This window comes from Dendropsophus ebraccatus, chromosome 14, assembly GCF_027789765.1.
Source record: "Dendropsophus ebraccatus isolate aDenEbr1 chromosome 14, aDenEbr1.pat, whole genome shotgun sequence".
In the NCBI taxonomy this organism is placed as follows: Eukaryota; Metazoa; Chordata; class Amphibia; order Anura; family Hylidae; genus Dendropsophus; species Dendropsophus ebraccatus.
The window spans coordinates 73,768,069-73,790,945 of record NC_091467.1 but is presented as its reverse complement, the minus strand read 5'-3'; the positions used below and the strand labels follow the sequence as shown (position 1 = coordinate 73,790,945).

General features: G+C 45.8%; 1 protein-coding gene across 3 annotated transcripts in view; it reads right to left on the bottom strand.

Moving 5' to 3' along the window:
- Positions 1 to 272: 272 nt before the first annotated feature.
- The window catches only part of CEP131 (centrosomal protein 131), a 31,240-nt gene continuing 8,635 nt past the window's right edge, over positions 273 to 22,877 (bottom strand). For 2 of the 3 annotated variants that reach the window (XM_069953043.1, XM_069953044.1), the window contains exons 8-27: positions 22,651 to 22,768; positions 21,870 to 21,986; positions 21,609 to 21,774; positions 20,766 to 20,860; positions 19,477 to 19,644; positions 19,187 to 19,393; positions 17,425 to 17,562; positions 16,615 to 16,740; positions 15,746 to 15,862; positions 13,788 to 13,817; positions 10,555 to 10,657; positions 8,779 to 8,980; positions 7,741 to 7,848; positions 6,712 to 6,829; positions 6,411 to 6,485; positions 2,747 to 2,889; positions 1,812 to 1,989; positions 1,543 to 1,739; positions 1,073 to 1,133; positions 273 to 506 (exon numbers count right to left, since the gene is read on the bottom strand). In XM_069953043.1, the coding sequence (XP_069809144.1) occupies positions 435 to 506; positions 1,073 to 1,133; positions 1,543 to 1,739; positions 1,812 to 1,989; positions 2,747 to 2,889; positions 6,411 to 6,485; positions 6,712 to 6,829; positions 7,741 to 7,848; positions 8,779 to 8,980; positions 10,555 to 10,657; positions 13,788 to 13,817; positions 15,746 to 15,862; positions 16,615 to 16,740; positions 17,425 to 17,562; positions 19,187 to 19,393; positions 19,477 to 19,644; positions 20,766 to 20,860; positions 21,609 to 21,774; positions 21,870 to 21,986; positions 22,651 to 22,768 (2,539 nt within the window). In that variant the 3' untranslated portion in view covers positions 273 to 434. The remainder of the gene's footprint in view (positions 507 to 1,072; positions 1,134 to 1,542; positions 1,740 to 1,811; positions 1,990 to 2,746; positions 2,890 to 6,410; positions 6,486 to 6,711; positions 6,830 to 7,740; positions 7,849 to 8,778; positions 8,981 to 10,554; positions 10,658 to 13,787; positions 13,818 to 15,745; positions 15,863 to 16,614; positions 16,741 to 17,424; positions 17,563 to 19,186; positions 19,394 to 19,476; positions 19,645 to 20,765; positions 20,861 to 21,608; positions 21,775 to 21,869; positions 21,987 to 22,650; positions 22,769 to 22,877) is intronic. The other variant, XM_069953045.1, reaches the window with a different exon arrangement.

The following is a 22,877-nucleotide window of genomic DNA, read 5'->3' as shown; positions in this document are numbered from 1 at the left end:
ATATGCCCTCTATAGTAGTAGAGTCAGTAAGTAACCCCTATAGTAGTAGTAGAGCCAGTGCATCAGTAACCCCTTCTCTCTCTATATGCACTCTATAGTAGTGTACTGCGTAGATCCCCCAGAAAAGTGCAGCCTGTTCATAGCATAGCAGAGAGGAGTATGTGCTTTGCCAGAGAAGTAAGAGAAGGAACGACCATGTATGTGTACTACTGGCAGAGAGTCCCGCTCTGGTCCTTGTTGTCCATCATCCAATAAATCAGACAGACAGTACATTAAAAAAATAATCGTTTTATCATAAGAAATGAGAGGCACCAATGAAAAGTGTGCAAAAGAGAAAGCAGAGAAAAAAAAGCACAAACTAAAACTCCTGCAGTAGTGTCGGTCACAGGGAGGCACGAGGGGGCGCACAGGGGGCACCGGGCAAGGGTTCAGGGTCACTTCGCCAATAGCTGTTTGCGTTGCTGTTCCAGGAGAGATTCAAGGTGATCGGCTCTTTTCACTGCCGCCTGGAAGACCGAATAAGAGTCAGGTGATCAGGACCCCGGTCACAAACAGGTCTCCATCTCATAGCTTGAAGGGCTCTTCCAGGCTTACAAAAACATGGCCGCTTTCTTCCACAAAGAGCGCCTCTCCTGTCCTCAGGTTGAGTGTAGTATTGCAGCTTAGTTCCATTGAAGTAAATGGAGCTGAATTGTAATACCGCACACAGACATGGGCCACTGGTGGCGCTATTTTTGCAAGAAAGTAGCTGTGCTTTTTCTACTACTGGATAACTCCTTTAAAAAGAAGATGGTAGAAAAAACAAAGCTCAAAGACGGGGGTCCTGCTATACAGCCCACGCTAGATATCCCCCAGCACTACTTTCTTCTCCCTCAACAACACCGGGCACTGACTTCAGTCAGTTACAGCCAGCTGCATTCACAATCTCCAGGCTTCAGAGCTGAAATCTCAGAGGCTGCTTTGCTAATCTGCATTCGGTGTCATGTAGGTTTTCTGTAGATTATACATAAACTATACAATGGCGGTCTTCTATCAGTGGCTTTACAGAGGGTGTTAGGGGGTCTTTACTGACCTCACACTGTTTCCGCAGACTGTTAACAGTCTCTTCTTTCTTCACTATGGCAGATTTCACTCTGTGAAAAGAAAAGTCGCGATATAGTTATCCATTCCTGCATGGTGGTGTCTGCTCTCCTCTGTCTGCCACCTCTGTCCATGTCAGGAACTGTCCAGAGCAGCGGCAAATCCCCATAGAAAACCTCTTCTGCTCTGGACAGTTCCTGACATGGACAGAGGTGGCAGCAGGAAGCACTGTGTCAGACTGAAGAGAATACACCACTTCCTGCAGGACATACAGCAGCTGATAAGTACTGGAAGACTGGATGTCTTAAATAAAAGTAAATTACAAGTCTATATAACTTTGTGACACCAGTTGATTGAAAATAAAAACATTTTTGCCGGAGTACCCCTTTAAGTTGGATGCTATGAAGATTATGGCCGGGGGACAGGAGAAGAGTGAATAGCGGCTCTACCATGGCGTCTCACCTCTTGTGCACCTCCTCCAGCTCCTCCTCCTTCTCTCGCGTCACCCTCTCCAGCTCCAGGCGATGGCGGGCCTGACTCTCCGAAGCCTCAATCTTCAATCGCTTGTTTTCTTCCTCGGTCGTTACCAAGCGATCGGCAAACTCCTGGCGGATGACGTCTGACAGGCTCCTCCGCTCCTCGTTCAGCCGGTCGGTGATCTGCAGCCGGGACATCAGTAAGTATTATACAGATGGAGGACACTTCTGCGGGATCTGCAGATCATTACTCACCTTCCTGAGGTCCTCCACCTCCTGCTCCCGCTGTCTCAGGAGCCCCTGCAGCCTGATCTGCTCCCCCTCCAGCTCAGTCACCCTCTCCTTTAATTCCTTGCAGCGATCATGTGACTTCCTCTCCGACCGCTCCAGCTCCTGCAGCTCCGATTCGTACTTTTCACGCACCCTCTTAATCCTGCCAGGATACAAACAGTTTTGTTTGTCAAGTAAAGCCTTCCTAGAATGGAAAATCGATCTATATCTACAAAGAGAGCTACTTTCTTGCAAAAACAGCGCCGCCCCAGTCCCCAGGCTGTGTGTGGTATTACAATTCAGCTCCATTCACTTCAATAGAACAGAGCTGCAATACCAAACCCAACCTGAGGACAGGAGAGGCGCTGTTTCTGGAAGAAAGCGGCCATGTTTTTCCAAGCATGGAGAACCCCATTAAAGGGGTATTCCACTCAGACATAACTTTTAATATGTTGCTGCCCATGGTGAGACTAACAATTCCTTCCATACTTGTTATTATCTATTCTGTCTCCTTTCCCCAGTTTTGAGCTGCTGCTTTCTGCTGAAGACACAGAAATCTGTGTGTAAGCCTTTCTTTCTGTCTCCCCCTCCTTCCCCCTCCTTCCCCCTCCTCCCCCCTCCCTTCTGAGACGACTGATGTAAACAAGTCCCTGGCAGACTGTATCTGTACTCTGTTATGCCAGAGACAGAAAAGCTCACACACAGATTTTTGTGTCTTCAGCAGAAAGCAGCAGATGAGAACTGGGGGAAGGAGACTGAATAGATAATAACAAGTATGGAAGAAATTGTTAGCCTCACCATGGGCAGCAACACATCAAATAAAGTATGAGTGGAATACCTCTTTAATGTATTCTTATTTCTTCTGTGCCGGTTGCCATGTGAAGCAGGGACTGGTTGGTGTCATTAGTTTTGCCCGGTACCTGTTTTCGGCGGCCCGTTCACATTCTTCCCTCGCTGTGGACATTTCGGCTTCCAGCCGCTGGATCACCAGTTCTATCTCCTTGTCTCTCCCCTTCCGCACTTCATCTTTCAGCTCTCGTTCCCTGGTAAGGAGCCAGGATTCCTATAAGGGGAAACAACTTACTGTATATCCTTCTCCAGCATCAAAGAGCGATGAAGGAGGCGACATATACTGACTATACTATATATACTGACTACACTATACATATACTGACTATACTATACATATACTGACTATACTATATATACTGACTACACTATACATATACTGACTATACTATACATATACTGACTATACATATACTGACTACACTATACTATACATATACTGACTACACTATACATATACTGACTATACTATACATATACTGACTATACATATACTGACTATACTATACTATACATATACTGACTATACTATATATACTGACTACACTATACATATACTGACTATACTATACTATACATATACTGACTACACTATACATATACTGACTACACTATACTATACATATACTGACTACACTATACATATACTGACTATACTATACATATACTGACTATACATATACTGACTATACTATACTATACATATACTGACTATACTATATATACTGACTACACTATACATATACTGACTATACTATACTATACATATACTGACTATACTATATATACTGACTACACTATACATATACTGACTATACTATACATATACTGACTATACTATACATATACTGACTATACATATACTGACTACACTATATATACTGACTACACTATACATATACTATACTATACATATACTATACTATACATATACTGACTATACTATATATACTGACTATACTATACTATACATATACTGACTATACTATACTATATATACTGACTATACTATACTATACATATACTGACTATACTATATATACTGACTATACTATATAAACTGACTATACTATACTATACATATACTGACTATACTATATATACTGACTATACTATACATATACTGACTATACTATATACTGACTATACTATACATATACTGACTACACTATATATACTGACTATACTATACTATATATACTGACTATACTATACATATACTGACTACACTATACTATATATACTGACTACACTATACATATACTGACTATACTATACATATACTGACTACACTATACTATATATACTGACTACACTATACATATACTGACTACACTATACATATACTGACTATACTATACTATATACTGACTATACTATACTATACATATACTGACTATACATATACTGACTATACTATACTATACATATACTGACTATACTATACTGACTATACTATACTATACATATACTGACTATACTATACTATACATATACTGACTATACTATACTGACTATACTATACTATACATATACTGACTATACTATACTATACATATACTGACTATACTATACTATACATATACTGACTATACTATACATATACTGACTATACTATACTATACATATACTGACTATACTATACTATACATATACTGACTATACTATACATATACTGACTACACTATATATACTGACTATACTATACATATACTGACTACACTATATATACTGACTATACTATACATATACTGACTATACTATACTATATACATATACTGACTATACTATACATATATTGACTATACTATACATATACTGACTATACTATACATATACTGACTATACTATACTATACATATACTGACTATACTATACTATACATATACTGACTATACTATACTATATATACTGACTATACTATACTATATATACTGACTATACTATATACATATACTGACTATACTATATACATATACTGACTATACTATACATATATTGACTATACTATACTATACATATACTGACTAAACTATACTATACATATACTGACTAAACTATACTATACATATACTGACTATATTATACATATACTGACTATACTATACTATACATATACTGACTATACTATATTATACATATACTGACTACACTATACATATACTGACTATACTATACATATACTGACTATACTATACATATACTGACTACACTATACATATACTGACTATACTATACATATACTGACTATACTATACTATACATATACTGACTATACTATATTATACATATACTGACTACACTATACATATACTGACTATACTATACATATACTGACTATACTATACATATACTGACTACACTATACATATACTGACTATACTATACATATACTGACTATACTATACTATACATATACTGACTATACTATACATATACTGACTATACTATACATATACTGACTAAACTATACATATACTGACTAAACTATACATATACTGACTAAACTATACATATACTGACTATATTATACATATACTGACTATACTATACATATACTGACTACACTATACATATACTGACTACACTATACATATACTGACTATACTATACATATACTGACTAAACTATACTATACATATACTGACTATACTATACATATACTGATTACACTATACATATACTGACTATACTATACTATACATATACTGACTATACTATACATATACTGACTACACTATACATATACTGACTATACTATACATATACTGACTAGACTATACTATACATATACTGACTATACTATACTATACATATACTGACTATACTATACTATACATATACTGACTACACTATATATACTGACTATACTATACATATACTGACTACACTATATATACTGACTATACTATACATATACTGACTATACTATACTATACATATACTGACTACACTATATATACTGACTATACTATACATATACTGACGGGAGGAGAGTGCAAGATGTCAGTATAGAGTAGAAGAGAGTGGAGTTCTGCTGTGACAACTGGGAGAACACAATGTTATCAATGCTGGGACTGCCGGGAACCATGCCAGGAACTGTCCAGAGCAGGAGAGGTTTTCTATGGGGATTTGCTGCTGCTGCTCTGGACAGTTCCTGACATGGACAGAGGTGGCAGCAGAGAGCACTGTGTCAGACTGGAGAGAATACACCACTCCCTGCAGGACATACAGCAGCTGATAAGTACTGGAAGATTAAAGATTTTTTTTTTTATAGAAGTAAATTACAAATCTATATAATTTTCGGACACCAGTTGGTCTGAAAGAAAAAAATTTTTGTGAACTACCTCTTTAAACTTGTGGCCCTCCAGCTTTTCCAGAACTACAATTCCCATCATGCCCGGACGTATAAAGCTTTATGGTGCGTTTACACAGGAAGATTTATCTGACCAATTTTGGAAGCCAAAGTCAGGAATGGACTTGAAAAGACGGGGAATCTCAGTCTTTCCTTTATGACCTGAACCCTGTTTATAGTCTGTTCCTGGCTTTGGCTTCAAAAAACAGATAAATCTCTCTGTGTAAACGCACCATTAGCCATGATGGGGATTGTAGTTCAGCTGGAGGGCTGGGAGTCTCAGGACACTTCTCTCTGGTGATGAATCCACAGTACTCGGCCCCGGATTCCCCTGCAGATATGTATGATGATATTTCTTTGGTGCGTCCGGCTTCCCCTACCTCCTTCTTCCTGTAGTTCTGCTCCCACGCCTGCTTCTCGATTTCCAGACGTTCTTTTATCGCCTTCAGCTCAATCTGCATCGGACAGAGAGAACAATGTAACATGTGTATGATCCGTGTGTGACAGCGGAGACGCCACATCAATGTGTGTATACACATCACATCATAAGCCCGGACACCCTGACGGAGGCCGCGGAGCCCCCACTATAGGTCTGTGTCCATCATGTGACAGATCTGACCGTATGTCTTTGTCCCACCTATCACCCACCACCCCGCTATGTCCACATCCCGTCTTTCGGACCTGGTGGCGGCGCTCCTGCTCCTCCTTACTCTTCTCGTATTCTTCTTTCAGGACTCGGGTGGCCAGCGCACAGTTATCTTCCAGCTGCTTCCGGAGTTCGTCCAGTTCTGCTCTTTGTCTGGGAGACAAAACACTGTAGTGAATACGAGACAACACAATGGGGGGGGGGGGGGGCAACTATAACAGCAAAAACCTGGCGATGTATAACAACATGAGCAGAGAGAGAAGGAGGTGCATCCCCCCAGCACCCAGTCAGGTCACGGCCTTGTGTAATGTACTAGATGCCAGACGCCTCGGTTATATCCACAGCGTCACACCTCGTCCATCAATTCAGTATCGCTTACATGGCAGCTTTTAAAGTGATGTTGTCACCCCCCCCCCCCCCTTCCATATAAGGAGTTCTCAGCAGCTTTCTTAAAGGGGCAGTTCACAAAAAAAAATTCCTTCAAATCAACTGGTACCAGAAAGTGCAAGAGATTTGTAAATTACTTCTATTTAAAAATCTCCAGTCTTCCAGTACTTATCAGCTGCTGTATGTCCTGCAGGAAGTGGTGTATTCTCTCCAGTGTGACACAGTGCTCTCTTCTGCCACCTCTGTCCATGTCAGGAACTGTCCAGAGCAGCAGCAAATACCCATAGAAAACCTCTCCTGCTCTGGACAGTTCCTGACATGGACAGAGGTGGCAGCAGAGAGCACTGTGTCAGACTGGAGAGGATACAGCACTTCCTGCAGGACATATAGCAGCTGATAAGTACTGGAACACTGGAGATATTTAAAGAGAAGTAATCTATACGACTTTATGAAACCAGTTGATCTGAAAGAAAAAGATTTTCGCCGGAGTTCCCCTTTAAGAACGGTGCTGTGAACTCCTTTTAAGGAGAGGGGGGACAGTATCACTTTAAGCACTATGTGTCTGTACAGCCTCTCATTTCAGGACTCTGCATTGTGCTGTTCTTCTGCCTGAAAAACTGCCCCCCCCCATGGCAGATTCCGTCTGTAATGTGATTGGTGGCTGGGGGTCATCTCACCTGGCCGCCTGCTGTTTGAGCCGCTCCTTCTCCTCAGACACCTCGCTGTATAGTCGCCGGCGCTGCTCCTGCAGGGACTGCTCTTCGTGGACCAGCTGCTTCTCGTATCTGAACATATAAAATCCTACAAGTTATATCATCGGTGTCTGAACGGGAGATGCGTCCTCCTCTATGCTGCTAGTGATCTCCCATAGAGCGGCCATTATAGTTCCCATACATATACTGAATGATCATTCATATGCAGTTACCAATCCTTCCATCAGGGGGCAGTCACATTCTGTTATTACAGATGACGTGCAACAGAACAGACAATGGAGTTCCTGGCTGCATCATCATCATTGCGTCGTGGTATAATGCCCCCTTACTCCAGCAGAACATGGTCTTCCTCATATTTCCTAATGCTTCTAACAGCTGAGAGTCTGCTACAATTGTGTCCCAGTCTAGACAATCTCATTTAAAGGGGTATTCCGCTAAGGTAAAACATATGTTGAATCATCCCACCTCCCTGAGACAATTCAGTTTATTATCCATTATTATCTACTCAGTCTCCTTCCCCCAGTTCTCAGCTGCTGCTTTCTACTGAAGACACAAAAATCTGTGTGAGCTTCTCTGTCTCCAGCATAACAGAGTACAGATACAGCCTGCCAGGGACTTTTTTTTACATCAGCTGTCTCAGAAGGGAGGGGGGAGGAGGGGGAGACAGAGAGAGGATCACACACAGATTTCTGTGTCTTTAGCACAAAGCAGCAGCTGAGAACTGAGGGAAGGAGACTGAATAGATAATAACAAGTATGGAAGGAATTGTTAGTCTCACCATGGGCAGTGACAAAAGTTATGGGTGAGTGGAGTACCCCTTTAAGTTTGGGTGCAAGTTTTGCAGCTCACTGAAGTGAATGGAGCTAACCACACCTGTCCTGGAGACAAGAGCGCTGCTGTGTCTGGAAGAAAGTGCCCATGTTTTTCTAATGCTGGAGAAGGTTTAAGGTAAAGCCATCACTGGTGTGAAGTTGTTTATGTATAGCTATGGAGGATCCTGACCTTTGCTTTGCCAGCTCTCGCTCCCTCTGGCTCACTTCCTCCTTCTCTCGCTCCAGGTTCTGCCTCAGCTCCTCCGCCTGGCGCACATATCGCTGGGCGGCGCGCTCGTCAGATTGCAGGAGCTCGGCCTCGTGAAGAGCCTTTAACTTGCGGATCTCCTGCTTGTGTTTGGATATCAGTCTCTGGATCTCGGGCTCCAGGCCTGTAGGGGGCAGACGTCACATATATGGAGGAACAGAACAGATTTTATATTAGGCCCCACCCCTATTCATCTGGCCACACCCACAAAACCACTCCTGGTTGTAATCTCAAAGACCAGTGCCCAGACTCAATGCCCTCCAGACCGACCCTGCTAGTGCCCCATAGTGCATACTGCTAAAATAAGAGTCATGGGGGTGCAGTGCCCCTTATAATACCCCATGGAGACCACTAGGATTGTTCTCTTCTATAAGAACATTGTGAACAGTACCAGGAATCCAGGAACCTTGTTAGTTACAGATGGGAGGGACTGGCTGAGAATACGACCCCTGGTGGTGGAGACCAATGGTGGCCATGCCCTGACCTCGAGTACGGTGCTCAGCGAGGACCAGTGCTCTGTAATCATCTTATTATTTACACTGCCCCATGACAATCAGATATGACTCTGTATTACAGGGACACCTAGTGGCCACAATGGGGAATGACGCCTTCTCAATGGTTTCTGGAAAAGCTGAATGGCGACAAGTGCAGAGTCTGGGAAAGCTGGGCTGAACGCATTGGACTAGACAAGTCCGACCTATGAGGAGGAGCCGGCTGCCTCACAAAGGTTTAAAGAGTGTTCCCATCTGGACATATCCACAGGGTGTGCTATGAATGTCCTATAGGTCCCACCGCTACCCTGACATCTGGGGCCCACCGCTACCCTGACATCTGGGGCCCACCGCTACCCTGACATCTGGGGCCCACCGCTACCCTGACATCTGGGGCCCACCGCTACCCTGACATCTGGGGCCCACCGCTACCCTGACATCTGGGGCCCACCGCTACCCTGACATCTGGGGCCCACCGCTACCCTGACATCTGGGGCCCACCGCTACCCTGACATCCGGGGCCCACTATTACCCTGACATCCGGGGCCCACTATTACCCTGACATCTGGCGCCCACCGCTACCCTGACATCTGGGGACCACCGCTACCCTGACATCTGGGGCCCACCGCTACCCTGACATCTGGGGCCCACCGCTACCCTGACATCTGGGGCCCACCGCTACCCTGACATCTGGGGCCCACCGCTACCCTGACATCTGGGGCCCACCGCTACCCTGACATCTGGGGCCCACCGCTACCCTGACATCTGGGGCCCACCACTACCCTGACATCTGGGGCCCACCACTACCCTGACATCTGGGGCCCACCACTACCCTGACATCTGGGGCCCACCACTACCCTGACATCTGGGGTTCACCACTACCCTGACATCTGGGGTTCACCGCTACCCTGACATCTGGGGTTCACCGCTACCCTGACATCTGGGGCCCACCGCTACCCTGACATCTGGGGCCCACCGCTACCCTGACATCTGGGGTTCACCGCTACCCTGACATCTGGGGTTCACCGCTACCCTGACATCTGGGGTTCACCAGCCCCCTCCAGCCTGTTTCATGCCGTTTCCCATTAACATTAGAAGCCGCTGATCTCTCCCAGAGGTGGTAAATCTATAGGATATATAGGGGTACCCTGCTGACAGGTGAGAAGACCCCGTGTTATATGTACAAGCAGCTCCGCTCTCTAGTTACCCTTCACTGTGATCTCTTTTATCTTCTTAGTCTTCTCATCGATCCACTTCTCTCTCCTCACTTTTTCTGTAGCCGCCATCAGTTCTTGCAGCTTCTTCATCTCCTGGAAGACACAATGTGAAGACAATGGATATATTGTACATTATAAACAGAGAACTGCCTGGCTGCACAGTCCTCTCTATCCCCTCCCTGCACTCATCTCTATGATAATAGTTACAGCTGTACAGTCCTCTCTATCCCCTCCCTGCACTCACCTCTATGATTATACAGTTACAGCTGTACAGTCCTCTCTGTCCCCTCCATGCAGCCATCTCTATGATTATACAGTTACAGCTGTACAGTCCTCTCTATCCCCTCCCTGCACTCACCTCTATGATAATAGTTACAGCTGTACAGTCCTCTCTGTCCCCTCCCTGCACTCATCTCTATGATAATACAGTTACAGCTGTACAGTCCTCTCTGTCCCCTCCCTGCACTCACCTCTATGATTATACAGTTACAGCTGCACAGTCCTCTCTGTCCCCTCCATGCAGCCATCTCTATGATTATACAGTTACAGCTGCACAGTCCTCTCTGTCCCCTCCATGCAGCCATCTCTATGATTATACAGTTACAGCTGCACAGTCCTTTCTGTCCCCTCCATGCAGCCATCTCTATGATTATACAGCTACAGCTGCACAGTCCTTTCTGTCCCCTCCATGCAGCCATCTCTATGATTATACAGTTACAGCTGCACAGTCCTCTCTGTCCCCTCCATGCAGCCATCTCTATGATTATACAGTTACAGCTGCACAGTCCTCTGTCCCCTCCCTGCACTCATCTCTATGATAATAGTTACAGCTGTACAGTCCTCTCTATCCCCTCCATGCAGCCATCTCTATGATTATACAGTTACAGCTGCACAGTCCTCTCTGTCCCCTCCATGCAGCCATCTCTATGATTATACAGTTACAGCTGCACAGTCCTCTCTGTCCCCTCCATGCAGCCATCTCTATGATTATACAGTTACAGCTGCACAGTCCTCTCTGTCCCCTCCATGCAGCCATCTCTATGATTATACAGTTACAGCTGCACAGTCCTCTCTGTCCCCTCCCTGCACTCATCTCTATGATAATAGTTACAGCTGTACAGTCCTCTCTGTCCCTTCCATGCAGCCATCTCTATGATTATACAGTTACAGCTACACAGTCCTCTCTGTCCCCTCCATGCAGCCATCTCTATGATTATACAGGACGTCCAGGTAATGGCCCCCAAAGGGGATCTTTAAACCATTTCCTTGCCATCAGTGATTCTGACATTAACCCCTTCACTACCCTACATCACAGGGGACACTGACATCCCTCCTGTCACTGGACCAATGACTTCTCTTTGCTGAACATTGAATAATTGTAAAGTGAATGAACCAACAATGCTCCAGTAACGGACATGAACGTCCTTCATGCATAACCGTGCCGCCGTGCAGTATTAATGGTGTTATGTCTCCTGTCTGTATCATGCAAAGCGAAGCAGCGAGAGAGAAGAAAGTCAGAGAGTAAAGAGGGATGTGGGCAAAAAAATAAAATAATTCTATAAAGAATCAGCACCCCCCCTTGTGCACAGGCAGAGTCTGGTACTGCAACTCAGCCCATTTATGTCTTTGTGATATCCTTTTCATACTCTGCTATAGTTTCCGCCATTGATCTAATTCTATAGGTTATGATATCACATGATCTATCATATGGAGACATTGAGGGGTCATACACTGTATTAGCATGGGGGAGGGGGGTCATACACTGTATTAGCATAGGGGGAGGGGGGTCATACACTATTAGCATAGGTGGAGGGGTCATACACTGTATTAGCATGGGGGAGGGGGGTCATACACTGTATTAGCATGGGGGAGGGGGGGTCATACACTGTATTAGCATGGGGGAGGGGGGTCATACACTGTATTAGCATAGGCGGAGGGGGGTCATACACTGTATTAGCATAGATGAAGGGGGGTCATACACTGTATTAGCATAGGCGGAGGGGGGTCATACACTATTAGCATAGATGAAGGGGGGTCATACACTGTATTAGCATAGGCGGAGGGGTCATACACTGTATTAGCATAGGCGGAGGGGGGTCATACACAGTATTAGCATAGGCGGAGGGGGGGTCATACACTGTATTAGCATAGGCGGGGGGGGGGGTCATACACTGTATTAGCATAGGCGGGGGGGGTCATACACTGTATTAGCATAGGCGGAGGGGGGTCATACACTGTATTAGCACAGGTGGAGGGGGGTCATACACTGTATTAGCACAGTTGGAGGGGGGATCATACACTGTATTAGCACAGTTGGAGGGGGGTCATACACAGTATTAGCATAGGCGGAGGGGGGGTCATACACTGTATTAGCATAGGCGGGGGGGGTCATACACTGTATTAGCATAGGCGGGGGGGGTCATACACTGTATTAGCATAGGCGGAGGGGGGTCATACACTGTATTAGCACAGGTGGAGGGGGGTCATACACTGTATTAGCACAGGTGGAGGGGGGGTCATACACTGTATTAGCACAGGTGGAGGGGGGTCATACACTGTATTAGCACAGGTGGAGGGGGGGTCATACACTGTATTAGCATAGACGGAGGGGGTCATACACTGTATTAGCACAGGTGGAGGGGGGGTCATACACTGTATTAGCACAGGTGCAGGGGGGTCATACACTGTATTAGCACAGGTGGAGGGGGGTCATACACTGCATTAGCATAGGCGGAGGGGTCATACACTGCATTAGCACAGGTGGAGGGGGGTCATACACTGTATTAGCATAGGCGGAGGGGGGATCATACACTGTATTAGCACAGGTGGAGGGGGGTCATACACTGTATTAGCACAGGTGGAGGGGGGGTCATACACTGTATTAGCAAAGGTGGAGGGGGGTCATACACTGTATTAGCAAAGGTGGAGGGGGGTCATACACTGTATTAGCACAGGTGGAGGGGGGTCATACACTGTATTAGCATAGGCGGAGGGGGGATCATACACTGTATTAGCACAGGTGGAGGGGGGTCATACACTGTATTAGCACAGGTGGAGGGGGGGTCATACACTGTATTAGCAAAGGTGGAGGGGGGTCATACACTGTATTAGCAAAGGTGGAGGGGGGTCATACACTGTATTAGCACAGGCATAGGGGGCGTCACAGACAAGGATTCCTGTACACAGTGTAACACAGAGCGTTTAGCGGGTACGGGGCTATTACCTCACACAGGGGGCCCAGAGTTTGCCAAACCTGGGGGAGAGCAAAGAGAAGAAGAAGAAAAAAGGAGGAAGGGAACAAATCAACCAGAGAATAATAAGCAGCAATATATACTACAAGGTTGTATGAAGAGGCGTCTGTAAGGATAATGGCTTCTCCTGGGTACGGCCCGCAGACCCCGCGATCACTGCAGAACCTCTGCGAGGGGTTTATTACAGACTGTCCTATACAGGGGGCATAACGTGTCCGGCGTGGTATACATATCCCCGTGTTCTACAGCCCACGTTATCACCAGGAAATAATCCCAATGTTCACCAGACGTGGCCGAAGGCTTTAAGACACCGTACATATACAATACATATACAATGGCCTGTTCAGCAAATCGTTTTTTCTCTGTATGCCCTTTGTTCTAAATAGGGTAAGCCGCTGACAGGCTCCTCTGGTGGCGGCTTATCTTCCTAAAAACAAAAAAGCTTGGGCAGCTGAGATTCAATAAATCAGAGTTTGATCTGTTGTCCGGAAGTCAGGGGGTCCCCACATACATTAACGTCATGACTGCCCGCTGCCGGATCAGCTGAGATTTCCTCTGTTGATCCAGAAGTTCAGATCTCCATAGCAAAGAATATGCCATAAGACCGTCATGCGCTTTAACCACATAGGATCCAAGGGGCACACATTACGGTCTCATGACGTGTTCGTACCAACGGAGACCCGAACTTCTGTATTAACATCTCCACTGATCCGGATGTGGGCCGTATACATAAGTGCACCCGTCATGGCGGTCCGCTGCCGGACCAGCGGAGATTTCCTCTGCTAATCCAGAAGTTTGTGTCTCTTTGGTTAGGCACACAACATAACATGGTGATCTGTTTGACCCTCCCCCCTATTGGATCAGACAGCAGGCCGCCGGGACAAGTACACCAGCTGATCCCAACAAAATTATTCTGGCCAAGTGTTTTTTCTAATGGCAACTGTACAAGCGGAGTTCACACTATGTTTTTTCATCCGTTTTTCCATTGACTTCCATGGTAAAAAAAAGAGAAAAAAAAAAAAAATCACAATGCATCCAACATAAACAAAAGTGAGGTCGGCCCTGTTTTTTATGTACATTAAAAAAAAGAAAAAAAAAGGATCCTTTTTTTTTTTTTTTTATAATGGAAATGATGGAAAAACGGATGTACACAAATATATCCGCTTTTCTATCCTTTTTGTAGCAAAAACAGATGAAAAAAAAAAGTAGGGGGGAACCCAGCCTAAACCAGGGGTATTAAAGGGGTATTTTACTCAAACATAACTTTTGATATCTGTGTGTGAGCTTTTCTCTCCGCCCCCCCCCCCCTCCTTCTGAGACAGCTGTAAAGTCCCTGGCAGGCTGTATCTGCAACATTGTAGCTTCTTTGTAATACTGGGACGATTAATCACAGTGAGTTCATTAGCAACTTGACCTCGAAATAACCCTCCCAGCATTACAAAGAAGCTACAATGTTGCAGATACAGCCTGCCAGGGACTTGTTTACATCAGCTGTCTCAGAAGAGAGGGGAGAGGAAGGGGAGACAGAGAGAAAAGCTCACACACAGATTTCTGTTTTTTTCAGCAGAAAGCAGCAGAGAACTGGGGGAAGGAGACAGAATAGATAATAACAAGTATGGAAGGAATTGTTAGTCTCACCATGGGCAGCAACATATCAGAAGTTATGATTGAGTGAAGTACCCCTTCAAACTCATAGCCCTCCACTAGATTCCCATCATGCTTTGGCTGTCCAGGCATGATGTAGTTTTGCAACAGCTGGAGGGATGCGAGTATGACACCCCTGTAACCAGTACAGATCTCCCACAATGCACCTTGCTGTATAAGCCCTGCACCAGGAGGAGGCGGCGGCCGTATAATGTGATGGGACGCAGCCGAAGCAGAATCCTGCAGCAGCTTCGGAGGGGAATGGAGTATAAGCCGATCTTCTCACCATGTCATGCTGCTCTTGCATCTGGGAGATCTTGCTGGAGTACTTGTGATCCACCTGCTTCAGCTCACTTACCAGCGACTCGCATCGCTCACTCAGGGCCTTCTTGTCATCGATGAGCTGGGAGAGGGCAGAGGTCAAGGAATACATAGATGGCATCAGCAACACTATATATATATCTTGTCTAGTCTATATCCATTGTTCCTTCTATAGGTGGAGGTCCCCTGGGGGGTTTACCACTGATTATAGTCAAATATGCTTTGTATTTCAATTCCTTCCCATTCAAGATCTCTGCTTGCAGTTAGTAAACAGAAGCATTACTTATACCAGGGGTGGCAAACTCACCGCCCTCCAGCTGCAGCACAACTACAAATCCCATCATGCCTGGATAGACAAAGCTGAAGGTTCAGCAATCTGGGCATGATGGGATTTGTAGTTCTGCAACAGCTGGAGGAGAGTGAGTCTTCTTCCTCTGTTCCCAGTTGCAGACTGTAAGCAAAGAACAGAGAATGTATTTAAAGACATCACACTGTCACTCCACCTGTCCCATCTAACACCAGAATCCCATCTAAACTTTATTTAAAAGCTTCTGAAATGTTATTAAAGGGGTACTCCAGAAAAAAAAAAATAAATCAACTGGTGCCAGAAAGTTATACAGATTTGTAAATGACTTATACTTAAAAATCTCCAGTCTTCCAGTACTTATCAGCTGATGTATGCCCTGCAGGAAGTGGTGTATTCTCTCCAGTCTGACACATAGAAGTAAGTTACAAACCAGTATAACTTTTTGAGACCAGGTGATATGAAAAAAAGAAAAGTTTCCCCGGAGTACCACAAAACTAACTGTGTGCAGAGTTCCTGAGTCGACTTACCTGGTCGATGAAGGTGAGGTGGCGCTGGATTGTGGCCTCGTACTGCTCGCTCTGCTGTTTCAGCTGGAAGCTCATGTCTTTCTCTGTTTGCTTTACATGTCGCACAGTTAATTCCCGCTGCTGGGCCTGAGGCGGACAGGGACACAACATGGGGACATTAGGGACTGACTCCCGACAACAATACTGGACAGGCGCAACCAATCAGAGGATTACTTTCACTTTTGTACCCGTACAAGGAATATTAAAGGGGTACTCCAGTGAAGTTCTTTTCTTTTTCTTCTTCAAATCAATTGGTGTCAGAAAGTTATATAAATTTTACTTTTATTTAAAAGTAATTTAATTTATTTAAAAGTCTTCCAGTACTTATCAACTGCTGTATGTTCTGCGGGAAGTGGTGTATCCTCTCCAGTCTGACACAGTGCTCTCTGCTGCCACCTCTGTCCATGTCAGGAACTGTCCAGAGCAGGAGAGGTTTTCTATGGGGATTTGCTGCTGCTCTGGACAGTTCCTGACATGGACAGAGGTGGCAGCAGAGAGCACTGTGTCAGACTGGAGAGAATACACCACTTGCTGCAGGACATACGGCAGCTGATAAGTACTGGAAGACTGGAGGTTTTAAAATAAAAGTAAATTACAAATCTATATAACTTTTTGACACCAGCTCATTTGGCACTGACATCTGATTGGCCACCAATGCTATGATCTATGGCGACATCTGAATGACAGCAGAGGTGCCCCATAAATTGCACGAGGCGTCACATGACAGGTTGTACAACAGGAGAAGACAACGTCACGGGGGAAGACACTCACTAGAGCAGTCTGCAGAAGGCGCACGGCTTTCTTCTTCTCCTCCAGCTCCAGCCGCATCTTCAGCATGGAACTTGTCACCTCAGTAGCGACAGCCGACGCCTGCTCCAGATGGTTCAACTCTTCCTCAGAGAGCAGGGCCTGTGTCAAGGAGAAGCAGTAATAACAGGATAAGAAGCACTTAAAGGGGTTATCAAAGCCTAAAACATGTCCGCTGTCTTCCAGAAGCCGCAGCATCTCTCCTGACCTCAGCTTCATTCTAGTATTTCAGCTCAGATCCATTGAAGGGAATGGAGCCAAGTTATAATACCACTCCCAACCTGAGGACAGGGGTGGCGTTGTGCAAAGGGAGAAACCTTTAAAGGGGTTCTCTGTCCAGCTTACTTCTAGAGGGAAGTGTTACGCTTCAGTGTTCTGTGCAGTGATGTTGCTGCAGTTGTTCCAGGCCGTGCCGCCTCCTCTTCAATCACAGTGTTACACAGGGCAGAGCGATTGTCCCCTCCTTCTCTGTGACGTCCCTTCGAGGTTAAATGATCTTCTTGGATCCACGCTCTGCCTAAGCGCATCTAAAAAGATCATGTGACCTTAAGGGGACATCACAGAGGAGGAGGGGACAATCGCTGTGATTAAAGAGGAGACGGACGGCCTGGAACAACTGACGCCCACTGCAGCAACGTCATGGCACAGAATGGCTGCCCTGGAAAGCGACATGCTGTGGGGTCACACTTCCGTTGGCAGCTCGGGCTATACTTCCATCTAGAAGTAAGCTGGCCGGAGTACCCCTTTAAGGGGTGTATGAAATGACAACAAAAGGATTTTCTTTTTCCCATACTCCTTTCGAGCTGCAATACCACACGCAGCCTGACAAACGGTGGCGCTATTTCACGGAAAACAAAGCCGACCTTAGTTCTAATCTCATACATACGAGTGGGACGTTACCCCTCTGTGAGTGTGACTGGTGACACGTTACCCCTCTGTCAGTGTGACCGGTGACACGTTACCCCTCTGTCAGATCCACGCTCTGCCTAAGCGCATCTAAAAAGATCATGTGACCTTAAGGGGACATCACAGAGGAGGAGGGGACAATCGCTGTGATTAAAGAGGAGACGGACGGCCTGGAACAACTGACGCCCACTGCAGCAACGTCATGGCACAGAATGGCTGCCCTGGAAAGCGACATGCTGTCAGTGTGACCGGTGACACGTTACCCCTCTGTCAGTGTGACCGGTGACACGTTACCCCTCTGTCAGTGTGACCGGTGGGACGTTACCCCTCAGTGGGTGACGGGTGATCTTACCCCTCTGTCAGTGTGACCGGTGACACGTTACCCCTCTGTCAGTGTGACCGGTGACACGTTACCCCTCTGTCAGTGTGACCGGTGGCACGTTACCCCTCTGGGAGTGTCATAGGTGATCTTACCCCTCTGTCAGTGTGACCGGTGACACGTTACCCCTCTGTCAGTGTGACGGGCGACACGTTACCCCTCTGTCAGTGTGACCGGTGGGACGTTACCCCTCAGTGGGTGACGGGTGATCTTACCCCTCTGGGAGTGTGACCGGTGGGACGTTACCCCTCTGGGAGTGTCATAGGTGACCTTACCCCTCTGATAGTGTGACGGGCGACACGTTACCCCTCTGTGAGTGTGACCTTACCCCTCTGTGAGTGTGACCGGTGGGACGTTACCCCTCTGGGAGCGTCATAGGTGACCTTACCCCTCTGATAGTGTGACGGGCGACACGTTACCCCTCTGTGAGTGTGACCTTACCCCTCTGTGAGTGTTGGAGCCCGAGGATCGCGGCCGTTCTTGTTCGGCTTTTTCCATTTCGTCCAGGAAACTAATGATGTTTTGCAGCTTGGCCTCGGACAGCAGAGCCCCCACCCCAGCATGGACGTCCTTCTGCTCCACCTGTCCATTGCGGGTCATCTGACTGTGACGCTCCAGATTGTCCGTTGTGAGTGATGTGTCGGCGTCCTGGAAGAGTCATTGGTAAAGCCCATACAGTCTAATACTAAAGCACAAACTTCCATCCTCTCACAGCCGGCGGACTCTCTTACCCCATCCATCCAGTGGAACTTGTCTTTGCCATCCGATCTAATATCTATCAATGGTTCCGGCTCTTCCAGCTGCTTCAGGGTGTCCAGCAGATCCGTCAGGGTGGTCTTAGACTGGGCCGAGGCTGCTACATCCACTTCTCCCAAAACCTGGTTAGGAGCTGACAGCCCCTATAGAAGAGGAGTATTAAAGAGGAACTCCGGCAAAATAGTGTTTCTTCCAAATCAACTGGTTTCAGAAAGTTAAACAGATTTGTCATTTACTTCTATTTAAAAATCTCCAGTCTTCTCTATGTCCTGCAGGAAGAGGTGTATTCTCTCCAGTCTGACACAGTGCTCTCTGCTGCCACCTCTGTCCATGTCAGGAACTGTCCAGAGCAGGAGAGGTTTTTTATGGGGATTTGCTGCTGCTCTGGACAGTTCCTGACATGGACAGAGGTGGCAGCAGAGAGCACTGTGTAAGACTGGAGAGAATACACCACTTCCTGAAGAACATACAGGAGATGATAAGTATTGGAAGACTGAACATTTTTAAATAGAAGTAATTTACAAACCTGTATAACTTTCTGACAGCAGTTGCTTTGAAAAAAAACAAGCAAACTGCGGAGTACCCCTTTAAGGGGTCTGCTCATGAAGTACATTAATCCCCTTTCAGCAGAAGTGTTGAATATCTGATGAATAGGGGGTGTGATTTCTGGACCCCACCTAAACATGACAGCTGAGTTTACTTTACTAGGCCGTCTTCATCAGGCTCGGCAGAGTTGAACAAACCAGCAATAGCATGTATGTCCAACCAGCATGCCAAGAGTGATCCAGGTCCCCCGATCTCATGGTTGGTGGGGTTCTCAGTGGTTGGACTCCTACCAGTCAGGACACTCAAGCAGATGGGTGTTGGGTGTCATTGGAGGGGGAAACCTCTTTAAAGGGGTTTTCAGATTCATTCTTACTTGTCCCCATCTACAAGCATGAGATTGTGGGGGTCCCTGGGGATCTCTGGATCGGTCCTTTGTTTTGAATGGAGCCGGTCAGCACAGGTGAAGGCAAGTACAGCACTCGGATATCACTGGTGGCTCCATACAGAATGGAGAATAGTCACACACCAACCCAAGAGCCGATCTAGGGACCCCTGGGGGGGTAGAGGGGCAGAGGTCAGACCCCCCCCACAATCTCATATATGTCCTCTATCCTGTGGATGCGGAACAAGTAATAAGTCCGAAAATCCCTTTGATTATAGAAAGAAAGAGAGAACATTGCAAACCATTGGCCTTGTCTGTTTTATATGGCGGACTCACCTGGGGGCCGGGCTCGCTGCTCCTGTAGTCTGGTGACGGCTTGAAGAGCGGGATCAGCGAATTATCATTGTCCAATGTGTCTTGCACTTTACAATCTAATAAGATGGATAAGAGCCGTCACTATCCAGATGTCATATATGCAATGTCATCTAAGAAACCCTAAGCTATGTCAAATGGGGGCGGAGCATGACACAGACATAAAGGGGGATGAGTCAGCAGGAAATGACTTATTGTGTAGATAATTTTTTGTTTTTTTTAAAACAGTTTTTGGTGACATTTTTTGTAATTTTTAATTTTTCTCTCTATATTATAAAATTATCCTGAGATCTTGCAGTTCTCATTCTCACCACTGGGGCTAAAACTAAGCTGAGACTTCCTGTTTTGTCTGTGGTGATAAGAGGAGGCTGCAGTAAAGTGATCTGTACAGCATTGCAGCGTCAAGTGACACCAGTAGATAGAGGAGACAATAGCAGCTCCCTGGAAATGACCTCTTCACAGAGCACACTCAGTAATGTCTCACATTCATCTGAAGTGGAAAGACTCCAGCTATTGTCGTCTATGTCCATGAGACTTACTGTAAAGCATGTCATTAAATGCTGTCAAGAACAGCCCAGGCAAGATGGCCGCCCCCATAAAAATGTACAAAAGCTAAATCAAAAAATTACTGTCAGATAATAGAAATAAATTAAAAGAAGAAGTTTTAGCATCTGATTCTAATCACTAAATGGAGGAGAAATCTCAGTCGTTCCTCTATGACCTATTCCCTGTTTATAGTCAGTTCCTGGCTTTGGCTTCAATAATCTGTCAGATAAATCTGTTTGTGTATCCTGTGATGTCTCTCACCTGTATAATTATTGTTGGACTTGCTGCTCCTCTGTAAGGGAGAGTTGCCCAGATTGCGGGTGACCTTCTTCTTCCCCACCTTCCCGCTCTGCTCCAGCAGCGCCAGCTCCTCTTCCACCATCTTCTGGACTTCCAGGGCTTTCTGTGCCCGCTTCAGCTGCAGTTCCTAGAAGGAAGCAGCAAATCATAAACCATAGAGCAAGGCCTGTCAGCCGTCCCGGTCAGTGCAGCATCTCGTGGAGGATGACATGTAGCACACACCTGGATGGCCGCCCGTCGGGCCTGTCGAGCTTTCTCTTCTCGGATTCTCTTCCGTTCTTCGTCTTTGGACTGATGTGAATTTAAGTAGCTGCCCTCATCTGCTTGATGCTGCCGTTCCTTTAAGAAGAAGCAGTGTTGTAATATCTCAGAGACACTCAGATCAGCTCTACAAACCTGAAGGTTCTCCCAGACTACGCATCAATAGTAGCCAAGAGCATGGAAACCTTTAAAGGAGCACTCCAGCAAAAGTGTTCTTTCTTCAAAGTAACTGGTGTAAGAAAGCACCAGAGATTTGTAATTTACTTATAGTTTAAAGCCTCCAGTCTTCCAGTACTTATCAGCTTCTGTATGTCTTGCAGAAAGTGTCGTATTCTCTCTAGTCTGACACAGTGCTCTCTGCTGCCACCTCTGTCCATGTCAGGAACTGTCCAGAGCAGAAGAGGTTTTCTATGGGGATTTGCTGCTGCTCTGGTCAGTTCCTGACATGGACAAAGGTGGCAGGTGGTTCCTGCAAGACATACAGCAGCTGATAAGTATTGGAAGACTGGAGATTTTTAAATAGAAGTAAATTACAACTTTCTGAAGCCAGGCGATATTGGGGGGAAAAAAGGATTTTTCTCAGAGTACCCCTTTAATTCCATAGAGAGTAATGAGGTAAATGAGTTGGATTTGACTGACAGCCGGGGAGAGACAAGATTGCTCCATCTACATAATGACAATACCAGGGGCCGGGCCTCCAGCTCACACAGAGAACGTGTATTATTGTCAGCATTACCCTTACCTCCTTTTTAGAAGCCAACATATGCTGTAGAGCATCCTGCCCGGACCTCTGCTTCTGACGCTGGCGTCTATACCAACGCTGGATGGTGACTGCCGCATTGTTCACTTGCAGGATAAACCTGTGCAGGAGAGAGGTGCCTGCTGTCAGAGATAGCTATAGAATCAGCTAGAACAATAAAACCTAGTGTCCTGTGTTATCTAACACCAACACATTGCAAGGTCCCGCAA